The 21,772-nt window shown below is 40.2% G+C and overlaps 1 protein-coding gene across 1 annotated transcript in view; it reads left to right on the top strand.

The window, feature by feature from the left end:
* Nucleotides 1-21,772, top strand: part of lama2 (laminin, alpha 2) — a 195,573-nt gene that overhangs the window by 155,734 nt on the left and 18,067 nt on the right. Inside the window, exons 41-59 of the mRNA XM_084000340.1 lie at nt 2,320-2,398; nt 2,490-2,621; nt 4,336-4,452; nt 4,719-4,879; nt 5,302-5,440; nt 6,725-6,827; nt 7,171-7,287; nt 8,618-8,800; nt 9,876-10,030; nt 10,362-10,505; nt 12,832-12,965; nt 15,128-15,287; nt 15,382-15,506; nt 15,839-16,001; nt 16,405-16,549; nt 16,638-16,776; nt 17,895-18,015; nt 19,945-20,100; nt 21,266-21,319. Coding sequence (XP_083856466.1) covers nt 2,320-2,398; nt 2,490-2,621; nt 4,336-4,452; nt 4,719-4,879; nt 5,302-5,440; nt 6,725-6,827; nt 7,171-7,287; nt 8,618-8,800; nt 9,876-10,030; nt 10,362-10,505; nt 12,832-12,965; nt 15,128-15,287; nt 15,382-15,506; nt 15,839-16,001; nt 16,405-16,549; nt 16,638-16,776; nt 17,895-18,015; nt 19,945-20,100; nt 21,266-21,319 — 2,527 coding nt within the window. The remainder of the gene's footprint in view (nt 1-2,319; nt 2,399-2,489; nt 2,622-4,335; nt 4,453-4,718; nt 4,880-5,301; nt 5,441-6,724; nt 6,828-7,170; nt 7,288-8,617; nt 8,801-9,875; nt 10,031-10,361; nt 10,506-12,831; nt 12,966-15,127; nt 15,288-15,381; nt 15,507-15,838; nt 16,002-16,404; nt 16,550-16,637; nt 16,777-17,894; nt 18,016-19,944; nt 20,101-21,265; nt 21,320-21,772) is intronic.

The following is a 21,772-nucleotide window of genomic DNA, read 5'->3' on the forward strand; positions in this document are numbered from 1 at the left end:
CCCTTTCTGATATATATTTTTTCCATTTTCATTCTTTCTTTGTGTTGACGGAGCAGACATCAGGAGTAAACACCCTCCATTGCGCAGACATCTTGATTGCTGCATATCCTAAAGCCACGACTTTCTGCTGATGCTTTAACAGAGTGTTCCTCACTTTGTTGCTCTCACTCTCTTTGTCCCTCTCAAGGCATTTGATGAAATTAGTAATCTTCTGTCTTCATCCCTCCTTCCTCCCCCTCTCCGTCTGTCTGTCTCTCTCAGCAGTAAGCGTTGACAAGGTCGATGAGTTGATTAAAAGTTTCGCCAAAGGGGCAAAAACAAAAAGAGAGAGAGAGAGACATAAAAACACAAAGAAACTTGTAGCGAAGAGGAAAGTCGCCGAGGAAGAGGAGAACAACTGACAGGCAGTCGGAGAGTTGTGGCGTTGAAGAGAGAGAGAGAGAGTATGAGAAAAAGAAAGACAAAGAGAAATTGCCACAGCCACTGAATGACTCTTCTGTCAGTCTGCCGTTGATTATTTGACTGCACCCTGAGGGGAGATTTCAAGCAGAGCTGCAGAGAAAAACACAAGCAGCTACAACTGTGGTCGAGAAGCTTCAGCAACGTTACATAAACACAGTTTCACAAATGTCCAGATTTTACATATTTGCTGCTGTTAGAACTTTGCTCTTGTGCTGCAAATGTGACTTCTCATTCATACACTACTGTAAAGTTGTAATAGCCAGCTGGGGTGATGCTTAGACACCCCTCCCATTAGTTTCTTTTACTTAGTTACATTATGTTTTCTTCTTGCTATCCCCCACAGGGTTCATTAAAGATTCATCAAATCCAATTATTACCTTGCATATTTCCTCACAACTGTGCGAATCTGTCCTCTGAGTGATAGCAACTGGAGGACACTAGATCCTTGTTGTCTTAATTAATGCTGTAGGTGAAAAAACAAGGCTCATTAAGGGACACTATGGTAAACATGGTTATTAAACTGTTTAAAATATTTCCAAAGTGAGATGGCTTATCCAACAAAACTGATGTTAAGGCACAGCATTATGAGGAAATCTGCAATCAAGCTAAAAGCTGCATCGCAAATCATGATATGGTGGATCCAGTGAGTGTGAGTAATCACCATCTATACTGTAGGCCAGTCACATCGCAGCAACTACCTGCATTTAGGCAGGTTCAACCTGAGCATCAGGAGATTCACAACAAGCCTCTGAGGAAAGTTTCCAGCACCTTGTTGAATCTATTCCACCTAAAATTACGGCAGTTCTGCAGATAAAGGGGTCCAAATAAGGTGTAGCCTACATAATCATCTAAACTAAGCTATGTTATCAAAGATCTACCTCCTTTACAACATGTCATCCAGCCACACGGAAAGCCAAGAGTATTCACAAGTTGATTTTGAACAGCCACATTCAGGGATGGTTGAAAAGCTTATTGGCATGAATCCAAAGGCTGTGACGTGCTACTCGTTGAAATACGAGGGCACATTTTTTGGCCTGTTGGATACAGAAAGTTACAGAAATTGTTGAAAACAGCTGCTTTAATTCAGACTGAACAACGTTGTCGGGGTGGGGGTGGGGGTGGGGTCACCGGCCGCCTCAGGCCATCAGTCCTTTGCTCATTATCTCTCTGCTGTTGTTCATTTAGACGACCCGATCATCCACCTGTAGGATCTGAGTCTACCTTCATCCAGGGGGAAATTATCACCCCCACTCCTGTCTGTGTGTAGCTCGGTGGTTTCTTTTGGGATAAAGTTGTCAAGGAGTGGATGCCAATCATCACTAATTAACGAAGCGTAATCAATTCCATGTTAATCCGCTGACTGGACTGTGGTAGAATCATAAATACTTTATTCCTCTTCATCAGAAACACACGGATAAAGCTTGTTTGGGTTTTAATTGTCCCCCTCTCCAGCATCACATCACACTCTGCTGCAGTGTACATTAGCACATATGGCGTCACCTGCCCAACCAGTCACATGCAAACACACATGCATCAGTTTTGCGATATTTGAAATGTTTTTCACTGCTACAATTTAATCTAACTCAGCCTGAGGGGTCAATAGCAGAAAGTCAGCAATTTCATTCCTGCATTTCAACATTCACTCATATGGAGTGATTATTGTCTTTGCACCAGCCGAGGCTCGCTCTCCCCCTCCACATCTCAATAACTCTCCCCCCTCCTCCTCCTCCTCCTCTGTCCTCTGTGAAATGTTGCATTCATACATACTAACTTATTCCACTGTTCAGCCATGAATATCGTTTAAATGAACAAAATGTAAATAATCTATTTTCCCCGCCCTCCCCCTTCTCCTTTCAGCCTCGCAGAGGAGTTATATCAAAAAGTCAAGAGACTGTTTGGCGACCCCCATCAGGCCACAGAGGACCTGAAAGCGGAGGTAATTATAGCTTCTAATCTTTACTCTTTTGTCTTCCATGTTCCCCCAAATTAATGGCATTAACTTAATGCTTCACCATCTGCCTCCCAAGATAAAAGGGAAGCTGTCCGACCATGAGGGGAAGCTCCAGGAGGCCGGGGATCTACTCCGCGCCGCCCAGGGAAAGACCAGGCAGGCCGGGTCTCTGGCTGAACAAAACCAAGCCAACCTCACAGCTCTGGAGGTAAAAAGCAAATGTAAACTCATACATGACCAGTCACATCTCCAAAATATTCAATATCTACAGGTAAAACCAGTTTCAAAAACAGACAAGAACAAAAACCGGGACACTGGTTGTCATTGTCCTGAACGCCAGTTTTTGAGGTGAAAAGAAAAGGGTGAAGATCACAAGCCATTAACAAGTCATGGAGTATAGCCTCCAAGCTAGCTGAAGTAAACAACTGCTGCACTCACATGTGACACACTGCTGTTTAATCACTTTATGCATGTAATGCATCCTTCACATTGGAGTTATTCTTCTGCTCATGCATACTGTAATATTTCATCATTCCCACCGCCGAAATTCACACCTACATGTCGGCCATGATGTTTACCTCACTCAATACTGTATCCACACAGGAAAGATTTGATCATCTCTGTATATGAAAAGTAATCAGAGTGGGGGTTGAGCTTGTCTTTTGAAGGGTTTTTTTCTTTTTTGCCACCGTTGTGTGAGTTGGTCATATTATATCGACGTTACAATTCCTCTTGTAGATTCCCACCAGAAGAAAATGCTAACTATCCCTTTAACACAAGTCATGCCGAGGACAAACTCTTTGTATCGCTCTCCTGAAAAACCTTAAAGTCCTTAAAGCTGGATCTCACCCTCTATTCTTCTCAGACACCACTTATTATTTTCCTTTTAAGCGTTTTGCATGTGATTCATCATCAAGGTAGGTTTAGAGGCAGCGCAGATTCCTAACAGAACAAAACAACAAGCATTTATCAGGGAGATTATTATTATTATACGTGTCCAAGAGGAAGCACTGCTCATACACACACAGACACACACACAGCATATTCTCTTAATGTCTTTCTTTGTTTCTCCTTGACCTGCAGTCTTCTGCTAGTGGAAAATAGGAGAATACACATACTGAACAAAGGGTTTTGCATTGAGTTCACGTGTTATTCAATCAAATCATTAAATGTACTCTCGTCTCTAATGTCCTCTTGATTATTCACAGTAAGTGGGAATCATTTTTCAATCATAAAGAGGTTTTTTTTAGAGCTGTTCTGTACAGAAGATAAAACTCAGAGTCCAGAGAGTTGAGATGTGACCTCACAACACATGACATCATCTTCATTCACCCACAGCTTCATACAGACTCTGCTCCACGCTCCTTGCTGTCATTTGCATCCAAGTATCAACTGCATGCAAATTTGCACCGAGCACATCGTGAAAGCAGCAGATTTCACTTGTATTTGATGCAATGTTGGGCACATCGTTGGATTTTTTTCTTCTAATTGGGGATCGCCATGACAACAACAGATACAACAGATCTTTGGAATAAGAAGAAGAAGAAGGTTTCTCCATTAAAACCTGTACTGTATATGAAATCCTACACAACATCCCAGGCATTAAAGAAAAAACCCACAAATATACACACTGTGTTTATTAATTAGGACTGAGACAAATAATTAATCAATTAGTCAATAAAAAATGTATCAGCAGCTATTTTCATTATCAAGTCTTCAAAAATGGCCAAATGTTTCCTTGTTGCATCGTCTCAATTGTGACAACTGTCCTCGTCTTACATCTTATTATGTGACACTTCACAGATCAAATGATGAATTGATTAACGGAGAAAATGATCATCATAATGAAAACAGTGATTAGTCGCAGCTGCTGCTGCTGGAGCGTCTCGTGCAGCTGCTGATCCCGGTTTGTTTCTTCGCAGAGGAAGCGCTCAGCCGTCGGCACGGTGAAACAGGAAGCGCAGGGGATCCTCGGAGAAGGAGAGCATCTCCTGGATGAAGCCAACCAGCTCTCTGACAACATGAACAAAGAGATCGAGGTACTGAAGTCACACAAAGTAGAACCGTTACTGTACCTCTCTGCTCTTCTGTCTCATGTCTGATATCGGTTTGTGTCATTTGGCATCAGGAGAAACGAGATCTGTTTTTAGATTTTGCCTCTTTCATCTTAACTCAAATCATTTTGTTGATGTAAATGATGAAATAATAATACGGGCTATTATCATAAACAGAAGTACAAAAAGTGATCTGTGTGGGTCAGTCCTTTTTTTTTTTTGCGGTGATGTTATTGTGTTGTTTCCTGTAGGACCTGGAGGAGATGAAGGCAGAGCTGGGTCCTCTTCATGAGCAGCTGGATGACAGAGTTAGTCATCTCACCACTGGTTTAGGCCGCAACTTAGCAAACCGTGTGCTGGATGCAGAGGAACACGCCCAGCAGCTCAACGACTCTGCTGCCATTCTGGATGGGTAAATACAAACACATCATTAGTATTGGTACAGTATATATTCACATACAGTATAAGTGGGATTTCCAAGTCTTTTACCTGTTATGATGTTTATTATCAGTTGATTATTTTTGATTTGCTTCATTATCTTTCATGTTGGTGCACTACAAGTTTGATTGATTGAGGCCGAAATGAAAAATTAAAACAGGAATTCATCAATATAAATAATCGGTGTTGCATCTCTAGAAGTAAAACAGAAGAAATCTCCGAAAAGTAAATATCCACAGTGACAATGACTGAGTTGAGTGTGAGGTGTGATGGTGGAGGCTGCGGTCACAGGAATGTCCTGACTGTGGGTTTGACTTTATTTAACAAACGTTGCAAAGATAAAGAACATAACAAAAGGGGGAAAAAATAACAACCCGACCTCCCTCTCCTTTGCAGGATTTTGGCTGAAGCTAAAAATCTCTCCTTCAACGCAACAGCTGCCTTCAAGGCCTACAGTAACATTAAGGCGAATGTGGACGCAGCAGAGAAAGAGGCGAAGGCGGCCAAGCAGAGGGCAAACGAGGCGCTGGTTCTGGTGAGACGACACATACACCTATCGACTGAATTCAAAATGACTGTTTCTTGCTTGTTTCCTCAAGTGGACGATTCCTTCAGGGTTCAACGAAGCATCCTGTTAGTTTTTTTTTTTTTTTTGGCTGCATTATCGGCTCATTACAGCAGAAACAAACCGGCACATTGTCTTCATGTATTTCTGAAAGCTGAACTCTACATGATAAACACGTGTCTCATTCAGACACTGCATTCAAACTGTAAATATCAAGTACAAGCATTCAGGCTATCCAGACTAAGAACGTGTACTCTAAGGACAAGAGGTGTGTGTGTGTGTGTGTGTGTGTGTGTGTGTGTGTGTGTGTGTGTGTGTGTGTGTGTGTGTGTGTGTGTGTGTGTGTGTGTGTGTGTGTGTGTGTGTGTGTGTGTGTGTGTGTGTGTGTGTGTGTGTGTGTGTGTGTGTGTGTGTGTGTGTGTCTTGCATGCAGTAACAGTAATGTAAGCTTGTGCTCTCCATTAGTCATGGCTGAGAGATCAAAGCACTTCTCTGTCCTCTCTCCTTCTTTCATTTTTCCCCTTCTCCCTCTTTCATTATCATGGCCACACACACACTCACACACACACCTGAAATCTCCCTTTTCCCCCTTCTTCTTCTTCTTTCCTACGTTTATTTCTTAATTTATTCTTTTTTTTCTTTTTCTTTTCCTTGTCCTTGTTTCACTCTTCTCTTCTTTTTTCTTTTTGGTTCACTCTCCACTCTTTCTGCTTTTGTCTTGGTTGCATTCCTCATCTTTGATTTTCTTTTCCACTTTATTCTGTAATAATTTATTTGCCTCTCTGTTCTTTTTCAATTATTTTCTGCGTGCCAATTTACTTGTCCCTTTTTCTGCCAATGTTTTACCCTGTTTTTGACTCTTTCCCCTCGTTTGCATTTTTCCACCTGCATCTTTTTCTCCTTCTTTCTTTTCTTTTCTTCCTTTGGCAAGAAAGAGGTAAAGGGCAGAAGTAGAAAGGGCTGAACACACAGTAAAATGAGGGATAGAAACTAAGAAAGCAGCAGTTGAGGGTGGAGAGTGAATGTGAGGAGAGGTAAAGTCGGCTGAATGCCTTTCTTAGAATATCATTTAGCAATGCAAAGTAGTCAGGCTTTGATCTTATATAAAGATTCTATGCAGATTACTGCACCTTTTTATGTGTCACAAATCAGATTTTTTAATTTATTTCCAAAATTTAAATGAGTCAGGAAGCACTTTTTTGGGTGGGATGAAAGCATTTCAAGTCACACTTTTGCTGTTGTGTGTGTGTTTAGGCTTTAGGTCCAGAGGTCCCAATAAAGGATTCAGCTCAAGGTGCCCTCCAGAAGAGCCACAGACTGCTGAACCAAGCTAAACAACTGCAAAATGATGTCAATGGTAACCACCAGTGTATATACAGTATACTGTATGTGTTTGTGCAGTATATCTCATTCAAATATATTATGATGCATTTAACATTCAACAGTATAACAGTTTAGGCTGGTTACTAATTGTCATATATAGAATTAATCATGTACACAATACAAACAAAACCAGTATAGAGATTCATTCATTTGAAGCAGTTTATCATCAGTCATCAGTGTCATCAGTGTCACTCTTCATCTGTCTCTCTCTTCCTTTCTGTCAGTCAATCCTTCCTGTTGGGAGAGGGATTTGATTTTATTAGCAGGCTTCAAATCAAACCATCACCATTATTTAATTTGTGTGTGTGTGTGTGTAGAGAATGCAGATAGTGTGGCCGGGCTGAAGGGCAGAGTTAAAGCAGCGAGAGAGAAAACCAAAGACCTACTCAAAGCTGTCAACGGAACCATGGCAACGCTCAACGCCATCCCCAACGGTATGACGAAATCACAAGTGTGTGAGTGAGTGAGTGTGTGTGTGTGTGTTTCGGAGAGAGATAAAGGGAGAGTGGATCAATATCAGTGTGCGGATAGAGGTCAGTTGCTCTGGTAAACTCAACTTGACATGTGTCAATACCCAGAAACACACAGACACACAAACACACACAGAGAGAGTGAGGTGGTTGAACCAAAGTGATTCACATGGTCGCGTTTGGATCAACATGCGGGAAAAAAAACAAACAGTTAAATGAATCCACTACACATTGTAAATTAACACAATTGTAAATTAAAATGCGGTTGAAATCCCTGTGCGGGAGCTCTGAATCACAACAATCAGAACGTGTCACAGAGGGTCGTCTCACTGGAGACCAAAAGATTATCAGTCAGATTTTCACAGGATTTACTCAACCTGATAACACAATCAGATGTGTGGTTAGGAGTGACATTCAGCAGTGATTATCTACTGGGGTAATGGCTTTACAGACTCACTCTAACCCCTAAAATCCACTAATGAACTGACCTCTGTCACCTATTGAGTCAAAACAAGTTAGTTTTTTTATGGCCAGACTTACAATGCTGCATTTAATACAAGAGTCAGCAGGATCATCAAATACAGCATCACTCTCTACCTGTCAGGTGTAAATAAGTATCAGTTTTCTGCTTGATACTCTAATTTGGTAGTTAATATAAAATAAACTAATATGATTTTACCATTTTATGGTTAAACGATTGAAATATTGATATGAAAATTGTTCTTGTCACTGAAAATCTCATATTTGGCAACTTAAAAGAAGAAAAAAACTATCTGTCCTTATCATGGTCTCAGTTTGTTGAAGATTTTTCCAGATACTGGGATAAAGTTGAATTTGAATTACAGCATCATATCTCGTGGAGTCGAGTTGCGACACACTGACTCAGTGCCACTTCCTGCCTCTAAATCTGACATGGGCTCTGTCTTCTCTTTATCTCTGTGTCCAACTTCTGTTCCTTAGTGTCAAACAAAGCAGAAACAACAAATAGGTGGATTCACACATCTACTGTTAGACTCAGTCGGGTTAGAGGCCTCCTCTTCCTCCCAGTCAGTGTTGTCATACTGATTAATTCCACCATACGTATTGATTTAAACACCATATCTATCATGTTGACTTATTTTTAATGCTGTATCATTAGCAGCACAAAGTCCATCTATTGGTCCATTACTGCAGTGCCACTGATTAATGTATATAATTTATACGCCTTTGTTGTTGTTTTGTTTTTTCAAATTATTATTATTATTATTATTACTATGATATGTATGATGACTATGTATGATTATCTCTTTGACAGACACAGCAGTTAGGCTAGCAGCTACAAAGGTTGTAGCTGCTGATGCTAACGCCACCGCCATCGATGTCCTCGAGCGCCTCGGGGACATGAACCTGCGACTCAGTGGCCTGCAGAGGAACTACAGTGAGCTGGAGGACACTGTGAACGCCGCCAATCAGATGATCCAGGACCCCGAGAAAAACAGTAAAGCCCCTTTTTAATTATGGGTTGTTACATAGCAACAGAGTTTCATCAATAATCTGAATTTCTGACTTTTATTTACCACTTGAAAAAGGCACCAAAAGTATTTTTTCACTAATATAAAGTTGAATTTCATAACAAATAAGATCAAACATATAAGTATTTTTTATAATGTGTCTTTATTTAAATCCTGATTCTGACAGTGAGGTTTAATTCCTCGACTCTTTGGAGACGTGACGTTATGAATTAGTGAGTCATGATTACTTCAACACAAACTTGATGTTTTTTCTCTTCTGTCTCTCTTTTTCCAATCCCCACAGCCATCAGTATGTATATTTCACTTACCTCCAATATAAGTACTGTTTACTGTAAGTGGTGTACCAATACAATGTTGTAATGACCAACTAATACAGAGTGGTTATGTTATGGGATGGTAATGTTAACGCAACACGTGCTTCATCATATTTAAAGGCTTCGCTGTGCAACATGTTAACCTAGAATCCTTTAAAACCATCACTTGGATATACCGTAGTTAAATATAATCAATCGATATCAGCTATGTCATCATGATCTGTCTTCAACAACAGTATTGGAGCACCACCCATTAATGTTATGATCATCTTCTTTAATATCTTTCCAATAAGCAGCAATGGCTTCTAATAATGCCTCTGTTCTGCTCTGCCCGGCTGGAGCATGAGAGCTCTGCGCACCACAAAGCATGGAACATCTTCTTCTTCTTCCTTTTTTATTTATTTATTTCTGAATATACATCTTTTTCAATTTCAACCTTTATAGTAAATCGTGTAGAAAAGTTTTCTTTGAATGCTTAGCTGCACTAATGCTCCTTCTCCATCTTTCTTGCTCTTCCTCCATACTTCTCTTACTCCTTTGAGTAATATCAATGATCTTCTCGGCTGCCATTATTTGTCATCCTCTACGCACTTTGTCATCCTTTCTACACGCCAGCTCTCTCCGCGCTCTCTCGGCTGTAATTTACTGTGTAATCTTAATGGTAACGACCGCTACTGCTGCGTGGTTCTGTATCACTGAGGTGCTTTATCTCTCTCTCCTCTCTCAGTCCACGCTGCAGGAGCTAAAGTGAAGGTTTTAGAGGATGAAGCTGATAGGCTGCTGGAGAAGTTGCAGCCAATCAAAAAGCTGCAGGACAATTTGAAGAGAAACATCTCGCAAATTAAGGAACTGATCAACCAAGCCAGGAAACAAGCCAACTCAGTGAGTCATGCAATGATTTCACGTTTTACAGTCATTCACTTTGATTTAAAATATTACTCTTACTCACACATAAGTTGTCACATTCTCTCAAAAGCTTTACCATCCATTATAAGACCCCCTTTAATGATCTCAGGTAGATTTTTGTGTGTTAAATGTTATTCTTAAGATTATACCAAATGTATCTGGAAAAAAGAGCAATTTTCAAATTGAAAAGTTGTACTCTGAACTGGAAAGACGTCTCCCAATTAATTTTTTTAATTTATTCAAATGCAATCTGTGCTTTTAGAGGTCAAAGCTTTGAAGTCTTCACTTTTTGTCTTCCTCATTCCAGATCAAGGTCTCAGTGTCATCAGGCGGCGACTGTCTCCGTAGTTACCGCCCTGAGATCAGGAAAGGAAGGTACAACACCATCGTCCTCCATGTTAAAACAACAACACCTGACAACCTGCTCCTCTACCTGGGATCAGCCAAATATGTAAGTACAGTAGACACTTTACTAGTATTGGTACTACAGTACTGAGTATATAGCACTAATCTCCACAAACACAGTCAAACCATCACTCTTAGGCCTATCTCAACCATAACTAGATTTACTATATGTTTTAAATAAGCTGTAATCTTAAACCACAAAATAGTTATTTTCATTTTAGAATTGACCAAAATATCAAAAACCTGCTTATAAGACAGTGATGTTTTCTTTACCCATGAGCTATCGTGTATATATAGAGATGAATTGCAATAGTTTTTCTCATCTGTAGATTCAGGACAATGCCTTTCCATGATAATAAAACTTTGCTGTGTATTAATACCCATTAGGTTTTCTTGGATTATTAAAACATCTTCATGGCTCTGCAGAAAAAACGCCTGGTCAAACTTTGTCTGCAGTGCATTTGGCTCTGGTGTTATTGCTGTTGACAGTTCAAAATTTCTAAAATGCTTCATATTAAACTATTAATCATATTTAATATAAAGCTGAGGTGCGGTATATTGTGCAGCATTTATCACACTTTAAAATGTCAGAGTCTACACACACACACACACACACACACACACACACACACAGATGTTCCTCTCTCTACACACACACACACAATAACTCTTATGCACACACACGCAGACGCACGCTTAGTCTACGCACACTCCCTGAATGATTTGTCTAATATGAGAATAATTAATACTTCTTGACACTTACTCACTAACACCCCTATAAACACGGCACCCCTCTGTTTTAAGTTACCGCTGATAATCCCAAAGTGTGCATATGTGTGGATAAGTGCGTATGGATATGTGTGTGCGTCCTAACGAGCAGCAGCAATTAACAAGTTTATGTTGCTATCTGCTTTAGTCTGATTTCCCCTGAGAAATCACTGCTGCGCTTCATCTGACTGGGAAGTCTTGAATGCGCATGCACGTGTATGTGTGTGTGTGTGTGTGTGTGTGTGTATGTGTGTGTACTGTCTCTCACTAATACTTTCTAATTGCGAAGAATTCAGTATGAATAGTAATGGTGTGTGTGCGTGTGTGCGTGCGTGCGTGCACCTCTAACATTTCACTAATAGTGTGTAATGCTAGTTGAATAATAACGATGCTGCCCTGTGATCTGTGCTAATGAATAATTGTCATTACCCTGGAGAGACTGGAAAGATAAGTGTGTGTACCTGTTTGTGTATGTGTGTCATTTGTGTCTTCAAATGTGACTCCCTAATAATCCCTAATTGTGCATAATACTATATGAATAATAATGCTGCGTGAGTGTGCACTTCAGACGCAGCATCCAGATGAGAGCATATGCTCAAAATTCTCCTATTAATTTTTTGGTCTCATACATAAATAATAAGATCATTAATCAAAATACAGCAAGATCCTGTGAAAACCCACTTACAGAGACAGATGGAGAAAACTTTGTACCCTCAGAATAGATCAGAGCTGGCTGTGGAATCACTTCTCTGTTCACTCTTGCACTATTCCCCACATGATAAATACTCTATGGCCATTTTAGACACTTATTAATCACCATCATTTTTACATCACCATCGACGGCGTTATATAACTCCTGTCACCTCAGGAGACAGGAAAGACAAAGCTCTGCACTGTACAGTTTTGCATTTTTTTTATCGTGGACTTAAGATATGGGAGCGATCCCATCCAATCCAATATTGGGTCTGAAATTGACGTGATTTATTTATTGGGTTGGATCGGACTGACAGCACAGATTCATGTCACAAATCCAGATTCCATTCTGTAGTGTGCACATCTGTCTACCTCAACATTAACTAACCTCAGTGTGAAGATAGTTTACTCTCAAAGCACAAACATGTTGCATTGTTCAGCACAACTAGTTATATAGACAAGATACGAACCATGGTATCAGAACATCTATATAGAATTGTATTGGATCTGAAGAAAAGTGGAACGGTGCATCTCTACTTGATATTAGATGATGTGACTTGAGGCTGATGTTTGCCAGTTTCGATGTGCTGTGTTTTTGTTTTTACACATGTGGTTCATCTGACGACCTTGTGAGGTTACTTCTCCTCCAACTCCAATTCAGTTTGTGGTTTCACTGCAGACGTTTCCTTTAGTTACACGTATCTGAAGCTAATGTAGCATCAGGATGCATTGAAACTCATTGGATTAGATTCATTGCATCTATATTCCTTTATCTCCCCTCCCCTCCTCCTCCTCCTCCTCCTCCTCCTCCTCCTCCTCCTCCAACACGACTCCCTCCAGCTGAATCACTGGTCTCTTGACGTGATGAGTCATCACAGACATATTCACCCTGTGTTGTCTCCGTGTCTCAGGTTGATTTCCTGGCCTTAGAGATGCGTAAGGGGAAGGTGAATTTCCTCTGGGACGTAGGTTCAGGTGTGGGGAGGGTCGAATATCCCCATCACACCATCCATGATGGGAACTGGCACAGGATAGAGGCGTCTCGGTAAGAAGAACACACACACGCACACACATACACACACAGGACTTGTTTAGTCTTTGTTGCTCAAAGCAGAATGGTCAGATCTAAGAAACCAGGGATGATTAGAAGCACATTTTTATGGACAATGAACCAACTCAGCAGCTCATACACTTTATTTTATTCACAGTCGCATACTACAAACAAATAGACAACAAAGAGAGCCACTTAGATGCAAATATAAAGCACTTACCTCCACTCTGATATCTGCATTTTTTCCCACAATGGAAATCTAATATTGTTCAGAAATGGAGACTGTGCTGCTCTTTTATCATGTGGAGCTGCTGTCTGGTTCTTTTCCTCTAATGTTTTGGGTCATTATCTCGCTGTACGATGAACCCCTGACACAACCCGTCTGTCCTCCTTTTGTTACTCACCTTTTTCCTCAACATCATGATGAAAACATTCAGTCCTACTTCCTGCAGCGCTGTATTGTCCAAATAATTCCTCAGATGATGCGAGTGACACAGTTTGTTCCAACACGAACGCCTTTTTACAGACAGAGGGTTTGTAAGTAATTGACACGAGTTAGGAAAGGTTTGAATCAACTTTCGAGGGTTCGTTTACTTCCATTGCAGAAAGTTTTTCCTTGTGATGAATCATTTTTTTCCGTAAAGGCACAGATGGAGGGAAGGAAGAAGGGAAGAAATATACAGAGCGATAGATCTATCGCTATGGAAATATAGAATTAAAAGAAAAGAAATAGAAAATATCGGAAAATTTGAAAACATATAGTAACGATAATGATTTCAAAATATTAACAAAGATCAAAAACAATGGGAGAGAAGAGGTACGATACGATACGATACAATAGAAAATACTTATTACCCCAGGAGGGAAACTGAATGTTAAAGCAGAAGTGAGTGATATATTTGTGTTAATATAAGTCTTAAATAGTTATATCTTCCGACAGCAATCACTTACATAGAGTGTTTGGACTGAAACACGGGTCTCTCAGTCCCTCTGCTCTGCTCTGAGCCGAAGAGAAAACATTTATCGTATCCTACAGTTTTTATCCAATGAGGAGAGAGAACGGCATGCAGGGCTGTGTGTGCAGCCAAGGAACGCCGTGAATGTGGTGACGTAGGGACGACGACTGTTATGGTGCGTTCAAGGAAACTCGTTTTTTTCCGACCGTGAAGTCATACCAGTTCGATCTGGTACGAGTTCACCGGTCGGAAGTTACGAGTGGCCGTTATAGTGACTTTCACCGGTAAAACAGGTCGGAAAAACACGAGTGGGTTGCCTGGAACGCTACAAAGTCGTAAGTTGTGACTTGAAGCTGTAATTTACGATTTCAAAAGCCTGCCTGCAACGCAGCATTAGCGAAAACGACCGGATCACTCACTTCTGCTTTAAGTGAAAATAGGGTGATTACAACTTTTGTCCCAATAGTTAAAATATGTTTGGAAAGTAAATCAAATTTCATTTCATACTTGTAGTTGTGGTCAGATACTGTAGCACCTTTAATGATGTTGTGGTCTTGTGATAAATAAAGTGAAGGAGTTTTATTCCCTGTAACTTAATCTAATCAGCAACAATCGATTGTAGCTGGAAACATAAATTGACATATAAACCACAGGACATCGTCTCATTGGCGCTGCTGAAGGAAACATGTCTCTTCACAAGGGAAATCAAAGAGTTTTCAGCCTTGTGAGCCCACAGCACATCGTCTCATAGATATAGTGTAAATCTAGTGAAAGCTGATGTGGTGCCATGTACATTTAGAGGCGCCTGGAATCGGTTTTTATGAACTCTCGGTGCTAAAGATGAATGATAGAAACACAAGGTGGAACCAGTTTGTAGCAGTGGAACCTCTGGGCTGTACAATGAGATAAATTCCCCACCTCGGAGTTTGTTTGTTCGAGGCAGGAGCAGCGTTTCTGTATTGTGCAGGGGAACATTTTTAAGACTGATAGTCTGTGCGATCCCAGTGGAAAACACCTTTGGGAAATCTCTGGGATAGAAATGCACGGCGCAGGTGGGAAGTCTGCTTGGTGTGAATGAGTCTTGTGTTAGATGGTCTGTCTTCACGGAAATAGAGAATGGCAAACAAAATAACATCAAACCTTCTCTCCCTCTCTCTCTTTCTCTTTCTCTTTCTTTCGCCTTTTCCTCTCTGTCTGCAGTAATGGCTTGAATGGCACCATATCAGTATATCCTCTGGAAGGCTCTATGGCTGGTATGATGCCGACCCCGGCCAGTGCCAACTCGCCCACGGCCTTCACCATTTTGGACGTCGACCAGAACGCCTACCTGTTTGTAGGAGGAATATTCGACACCATCAAGGTACTGTACCACCTGACTGTCTCTCTGTCTGTCTGTCTGTGGGGAGCCTGTCTTGTCTTTCCTCACTTTGTTTGTCTTCCTTCTGTCTTTTTAGAAAGCAGATGCAGTAAGAACTACGACGTTCACCGGCTGCATGGGGGAGACCTTCCTGGACGGTAAACCCATCGGCCTGTGGAACTACAGAGAGAGACATGGAGACTGTAAAGGATGTGTTGTCAGGTAAACACACACCGTTTCATAAAGTTTGGAGTTTTTTCATTAATTCTAATATTATTTCCTCCTTGTTTACTGTTATTATGATGCATCCAATGTATATACACTGGGTGTTATGAAGTCATTCATTTTCATATATATTTACCCAGACTGGCTTTGGGTTATACAATACAACATATCACATCAAAAACAATTCTACATTCAGTCAATTTTCTTTCTTATTTTGTTGTTCTTTTAATATTCCAGAGGGCACTTCATCATCTTTGCTATTTTGCATTTTAAACTTGGATGAAAAACAAACCAATAATAAAAATGTGCGTGTGTTTGTGTTTTTATAGCCCTCAGCGCTCAGATGGCGAGGGAATAGTCCAGCTGGATGGCGAGGGCTACGCCGCGGTCGGTCGACCCACCAGGTGGAACCCCAACATTTCCACTGTCACCTTTAAGTTCCGCACTTTCTCCTCCGAAGCCCTGCTCATGTACCTGGCTACTGAAGATATGGTAATGTAACACACAACAAAAGCAAAAAGGGTATAAAATGCAACTGTTAATCATTCATCCAGGAGAAACCATGCTCCACTTTGAATATGAAAGTTTGTTAAGGCTTTGCTGGGTCGATTGAGATCACCTTTCCTTAAAGGTGAATAAACCCATAAGTCCTCAAAAGGCCAGACACACAGTTAGCACAAAAGATGAATTAATTGTGATTAATGAAGCACCTTGACAGCACCAACTTATTATTATTAGTGTCAGATGAGGGTAGAGCTTCCTCTTTTATTTAATAGTTCATATTTTTCTTTGCTCTATGAAGCCAACTTTTCTGTTTTTAAACCACTATAAAATACAAAGTGGTACAAACATCAGTGCCTCACATCAGATTTTCTCTGGCTCTCCTTCTGTGCAGAAGGACTTCATGTCCCTGGAGCTGTCAGAGGGCAAGGTGAAGGCGAACTTTGACCTCGGGTCAGGGGTCGGCAGTGCCATAACAGCCAACCGCCACAACGACGGAAGCTGGAAATCCCTCACCATGTCGAGGAACAAGAAACAAGGTACATACAACTTCAAAAAATGAGACATAAACAGACTTGATTTTTCCCTTTTCTCCTGTTATTTAAGTCTCCTCACTTGTTTCCAAAGCCACGGTGACTGTGGTGGACATCGACAGCGGCGCTGAGGAGAAGATAGTAACCACATCTCAGGGTTCAGCCACTGGTCTGAACCTCAAGGAAAACCAGAAAATCTATTTCGGAGGGCTGCCGACGATTGGAAACTACAGGTACAAACACGCTCCTGCAATTCATTCATATTCTCATTTAGACACTCTCACACAGACAGATTCATTTTTAAAGGTTCTGTACACGTGATATTGGGAAAATGTATTTTGCATTCAAAGTGTAAAAGTGTCTTTTGAGACTTGAGTGGTATAAAAAGAAGTAATTGACGAAGAACAATCAGCCTCTTCACAACCCATTATAACTCTTTTCACACCTTGTATTCAGTCGTTCAAACATCTGTGCAGCATCAGGCTGAGCAGAAACAACTTGACTGGTTTAAATGAGTCATTACTCGAAACTGTGTTTGTGAAATGTGTTAATGCTTTGATATTATGTTTTGTCTTAACAGCATGAAAGCCAGGTAAATAAACCAACACATAAATGTTATCCTCAGACGTATAGTAAAACGTAGGCTGTGTATATCGCTCTCTGCATGAAGCCCACACATGTTGACGACGCTGTATAGCCCACAGTCACTCTGTGTCTCTGTACCTTTGGCTTGCACCTGAAGGCTCCTGCTTTTCCACACGGCGGCTGGGAAGCACTTTTCTCTCTTCCTTTTTATGAATCTGAATTTGATGTTTGCCTGCTCTGAAACTAGGTGCATTTTGTCACGTTTATGAGTCTGCCTCACAGGCGTTATTGCCATAATTTTATTCAAATTGTGTTTCGGGATCTAAATATCTCTGCCGTGTTTTTTGTAGAGCTGCGAGCAACACTTTGTGCTGAGCTACAAAAACATAACTCTAACTCACTGAAAACAATTACAATATGATGGCGCACACTGCTGATAATGTTCAGTGTGATTGAAGATTATCTGACAGTGGATTTGTCTCTTTTCCTTTCATCTTGAGCAAAATGCAACCTGAACAAAGCCTGAGCATCGCATCAAGATAATTATAATAAACCCAAAAGTATTATTATATAGACCAACGTCATATTCAGATTCTTCTTATTGTTGATGTCTAGACACCACTCTGCTTTTGGAAACACAGCTTCACCAGTGCAGTCATTCAAAAATCCTTTTAATGATGCTACACTGCTAAGAGAAAGGGGAAGCATCTTTCAGTATCTTGGTCTTTAAAGACTCTCTTCTAAAATCATTTCAACTCCTTTACAGGTCAGAGGTCACTCTGAAGCGCTATGCAGGCTGTCTTCGGGAGATCGAGATCTCCAGGACTCCATATAGTCTGCTCAGCAGTTCAGATTATACAGGAGTCACTAAAGGATGTAATGTAGAGGTAAGAGTGTGCACTTAATTATAGATTAATAGCTGTGCAGGATATTTAAGAAAAAAAAACTAAGATTATGTGACAGAATGGTTCCTGTCTACTTGCATTTGCATGTTGTTCTGCACATTCAGTGCTGTACTAGAACGCATTTAAAATGTCATTATTGTAGTTAGTAGAGCAGGTAAAGTGTATAATGCCGCATCTTCAGCACGATGTTACCATAATACAGTTGTCAGAACCCCTCAGTATAATAGAGCTTGTATTTAATATATTTAATATGTTGATGTAAGGTGTCAGAATTTGAATTAAAATAAACCAAATGAATATGTACGCGGAAACTTAACATTATGTGCAGCCAATGTGAATGTATAAACAACCTTGACTTATAAACAGAGTGAATGATCCCATACTTCTTCTCAATCGAGTGTCTCTCCATCATTCAATCTGCTGCTTTTATGTAGTTTTTTCCAGGAAAATGTGTTTTGCTTTCTGTGAAATAGAAAGGAAGGGAAGGTCAGAAAAGGCAGTTCAGACGTTCTTATGGTCTTTTCATTTTCCTCTTCTTCACTATATATTAATTAATAATAATAATATACAATCCAGACCATATAGTGTATGTACATATGGATGGACAGTTTTTTTTTTTTTTTCTCTAGGCAGACATCTAAGCGCCAAGTCAGAGCTGAATGTATTGCGGCCAAACTTTAGAGGTTTGATATGAACTGGACAATTGGCTACTAAATGTTTGTCTGTGTGTTGTTTTAACATGCACAAAAGAGCTCACATGTACTGTAGCTTGTCATTCATTGAGAGTGGAGTGTTGTTCCTTTAGATTCAGGCTGTCTGTCAGTGAAAGTGCAAGAACCCTGCAAGTGAAGAAGAAGAAGAAGAAAAAGAGATCATCATAAGGCTTGAAAAGCAAAAACTGTAGCAGAGACTTTAAAATATAAACAGTTGGGCTCTAAAAAGGCAATATCTCCCATATGCTAATTATAATTGAATTAATTAATTAATTTATTGGATATGATGAAAGAGCCTTAAGAATAAAACAATGCGTCCAAGTTTGGACTGTATTCACACATCCTCCATTTTTCCAGTTGTCACTCAAATTTACAAACTGTAGTTTCTCAGTGTTTTGGAAATAGAAAAAACAGATGAAATAAGTATTGAGAAGAATATAAGCCTGAAATCATAAAACCCTGAATTTAATCTACATTTTGACTCATCCAGCAGCAGAATAAACTCTTAACTAAAATGGAAACATGGTTCAGAAAGTTGGCTTCCTGGAAATGAAAATGTACTGTCTGAATTCCTGTAAAAACCGTATCAGTGCAGATGTTTCAACACTTTTGACCAGTAGTTTATATGTATGCTTACGCTGAGTTTCCAAAGCCACACAAGGCTTTCACAGCATTCATTATAGGCTATGTGTTATTCATACATACAAATACACAGCTCACACAGTGTATGACGATTGTATGAGGAATTCTAAAGGCCCAGGGTTGAGGGTGTGTTGTGAAGGTCTCTCTATTTCCCTCATCTGTCTTTTCTCCTCTTTGAGCGACCACTCTGCAAAGCTACAAAGCTGAGAGTTTGTGTGTGTGTGTGTGTGTGTGTGTGTGTGTGTGAGAGAGAGAGTGAATGTTTCCACTTTGTAACCACAGTCAGAGTAATGAGAAGTGGATGACGGTACATTTGATAATTTTTGTAAAACGGCGTGCCTCTCAGAGTTGTCTCTTTTATGAGTAAAACCTTGACTTGCCTAAAACCTCTGAGGGAAATTGTTTTTATGTTGATCAACCAAACTTTGCTGTATTTTTCTGCCACTTTTACTTTTCCATCTAAAAGTGCTTTGTAGAATTTAGGCCTGAACAAACTCCCCCAACTCCTCCTCCCCTTGTTGATTGATGAACACTAAAATACCCATCTGTCCCACAGAACCTGTACACTGTCAGTTTCTCTAAGCCGGGATACGTGGAGCTGGCTGGACTGTCGCTGGTGGTGGGCACAGAGATCAGTCTGTCGTTCAGCACTCTGGAGGACACTGGGACCATTCTTCTGGCAGTGGGCGGAGCCTCACCAAGCGGCAAGCAGGTTCGTTTTTTTTAATCTACATATTTTAGCAATCCCACACAGGTTTTAAACATGTGTGTTCATCTATGAGCATTGTCTTTATTATGCAATTTATAGGGATAGTTCAACATTTTGGCAAATTGGCCCAAATGTTGCCATAATCCCTATAGTCATAGCAGTAGGTTTGTTACCTTTATTTGTCGGTGCAAGCTATTTTTAGAACGGCGGAGCAGAGCGGCGAGCTGCTCAGAGCTAAACTACGGAGGTTCATGGGATTTCTTGGTTTCCTTCATCAAACTCATCAAAAACACAATCCAACAACTCCAAAACGCTCTGGTGGACAAGTTGTGACTTGCACATTCACCACGCTATGAGATAATAATGGAACATTACAAGACAGAGTTGTTTTAAAGGTAAATTCATGCAAAACCGCTGATGCGCGTTGCCTTCAGGGACAGTTTTTTTTGTCTCTGCATTTGCCTCGAAAACAACTCCCGTCTTGTAACGTTCCGGACTAATGGACTAATGTAATGGACTAATATAATACTAAATATTGGATAAATATGAGCTTCTCCATCTAAAGCTAAATATATTAAAGTACATGTTGATTTCTACGTATTGTACTGACTAAGACTCCCTCAGTCGCCTCAGTTAATTGAATTGAATTTACCAGTTGGACATTTTCTATATGGTCCCTATAATTAGGACCAGATTATTAGAGCTCCTCTACAGGAAACTTCTTGGAATAGATTCAGTTAAGTCAGACAAGTCTGCACATTAAATTGGAGTTTAATATGCTATTATACTGCACAGCAGCAACATAAAAATAGAAATAAGACAGATCTCAGAGCATAACCACTAAATATAAGATCTTTGGAACAACACATTTCTTTACAGCTAAATCCCCAACTTGTTTCATTAAGGTTTTGTTATTGTCTAATGTCATGTTCATACAAGGTGTAAATGAGCTGTAAAAAAAAAGAAAAAAAAGACTATTAATAGTCTCATTATGTACTTTATTAGACTGTCATCTATTGGTGTCATTTGGGCTTAGATGACAACTCAGTCAACCGAACTCATAATAATAGAAGCTTGTCACCACTTTTCAAGGGAATGATTGAAAGACTAAGACTCTGAAAAATAAAATGTTGTTTCTCATATTTTTTTGAAAATCTTTCCACAACAGGTGCGGAGCTCAAACCTCGTCGGCTCCAAGAGGAGGCGCAGACAGTCAGGAGAGGTGGGTTCAACTAATGCACACCCAAGTACTGTCCCCTTCCCCTAAAGTGAATGGTGTTTTCATAAGTGCATATTAATGAGATTTGCATTTGTTGGCAACCGGGCTAATTGGATTGTCTTTTATCCAACACACACACACACACACAGAAAAGTCATTTTACAGATGCACAAAGACACATTGTGGCTGTTGATCCAATGAGCTGCAGCCGTTACCTGCGCTTTTAGCTGACCATGCAAACACAAACACACACACACACACACCAATACATAAGTGAGTGAAGTTTCCATGAGTGCATATTAATGAGATTTGAGTTTGTTGGCAAGTACACTGATTTGATTTTCTTACGGCTAAAAACAATAGCACTGACACACACATACACACACACACTTACACTTTTATCCTAATCACTGGTAAATACTGTAAATCCATTATCTCATTTCAGTGTAAGTTGTG

This window comes from Trachurus trachurus (assembly GCF_905171665.1).
Source record: "Trachurus trachurus genome assembly, chromosome: 24".
NCBI classification, from domain to species: Eukaryota; Metazoa; Chordata; class Actinopteri; order Carangiformes; family Carangidae; genus Trachurus; species Trachurus trachurus.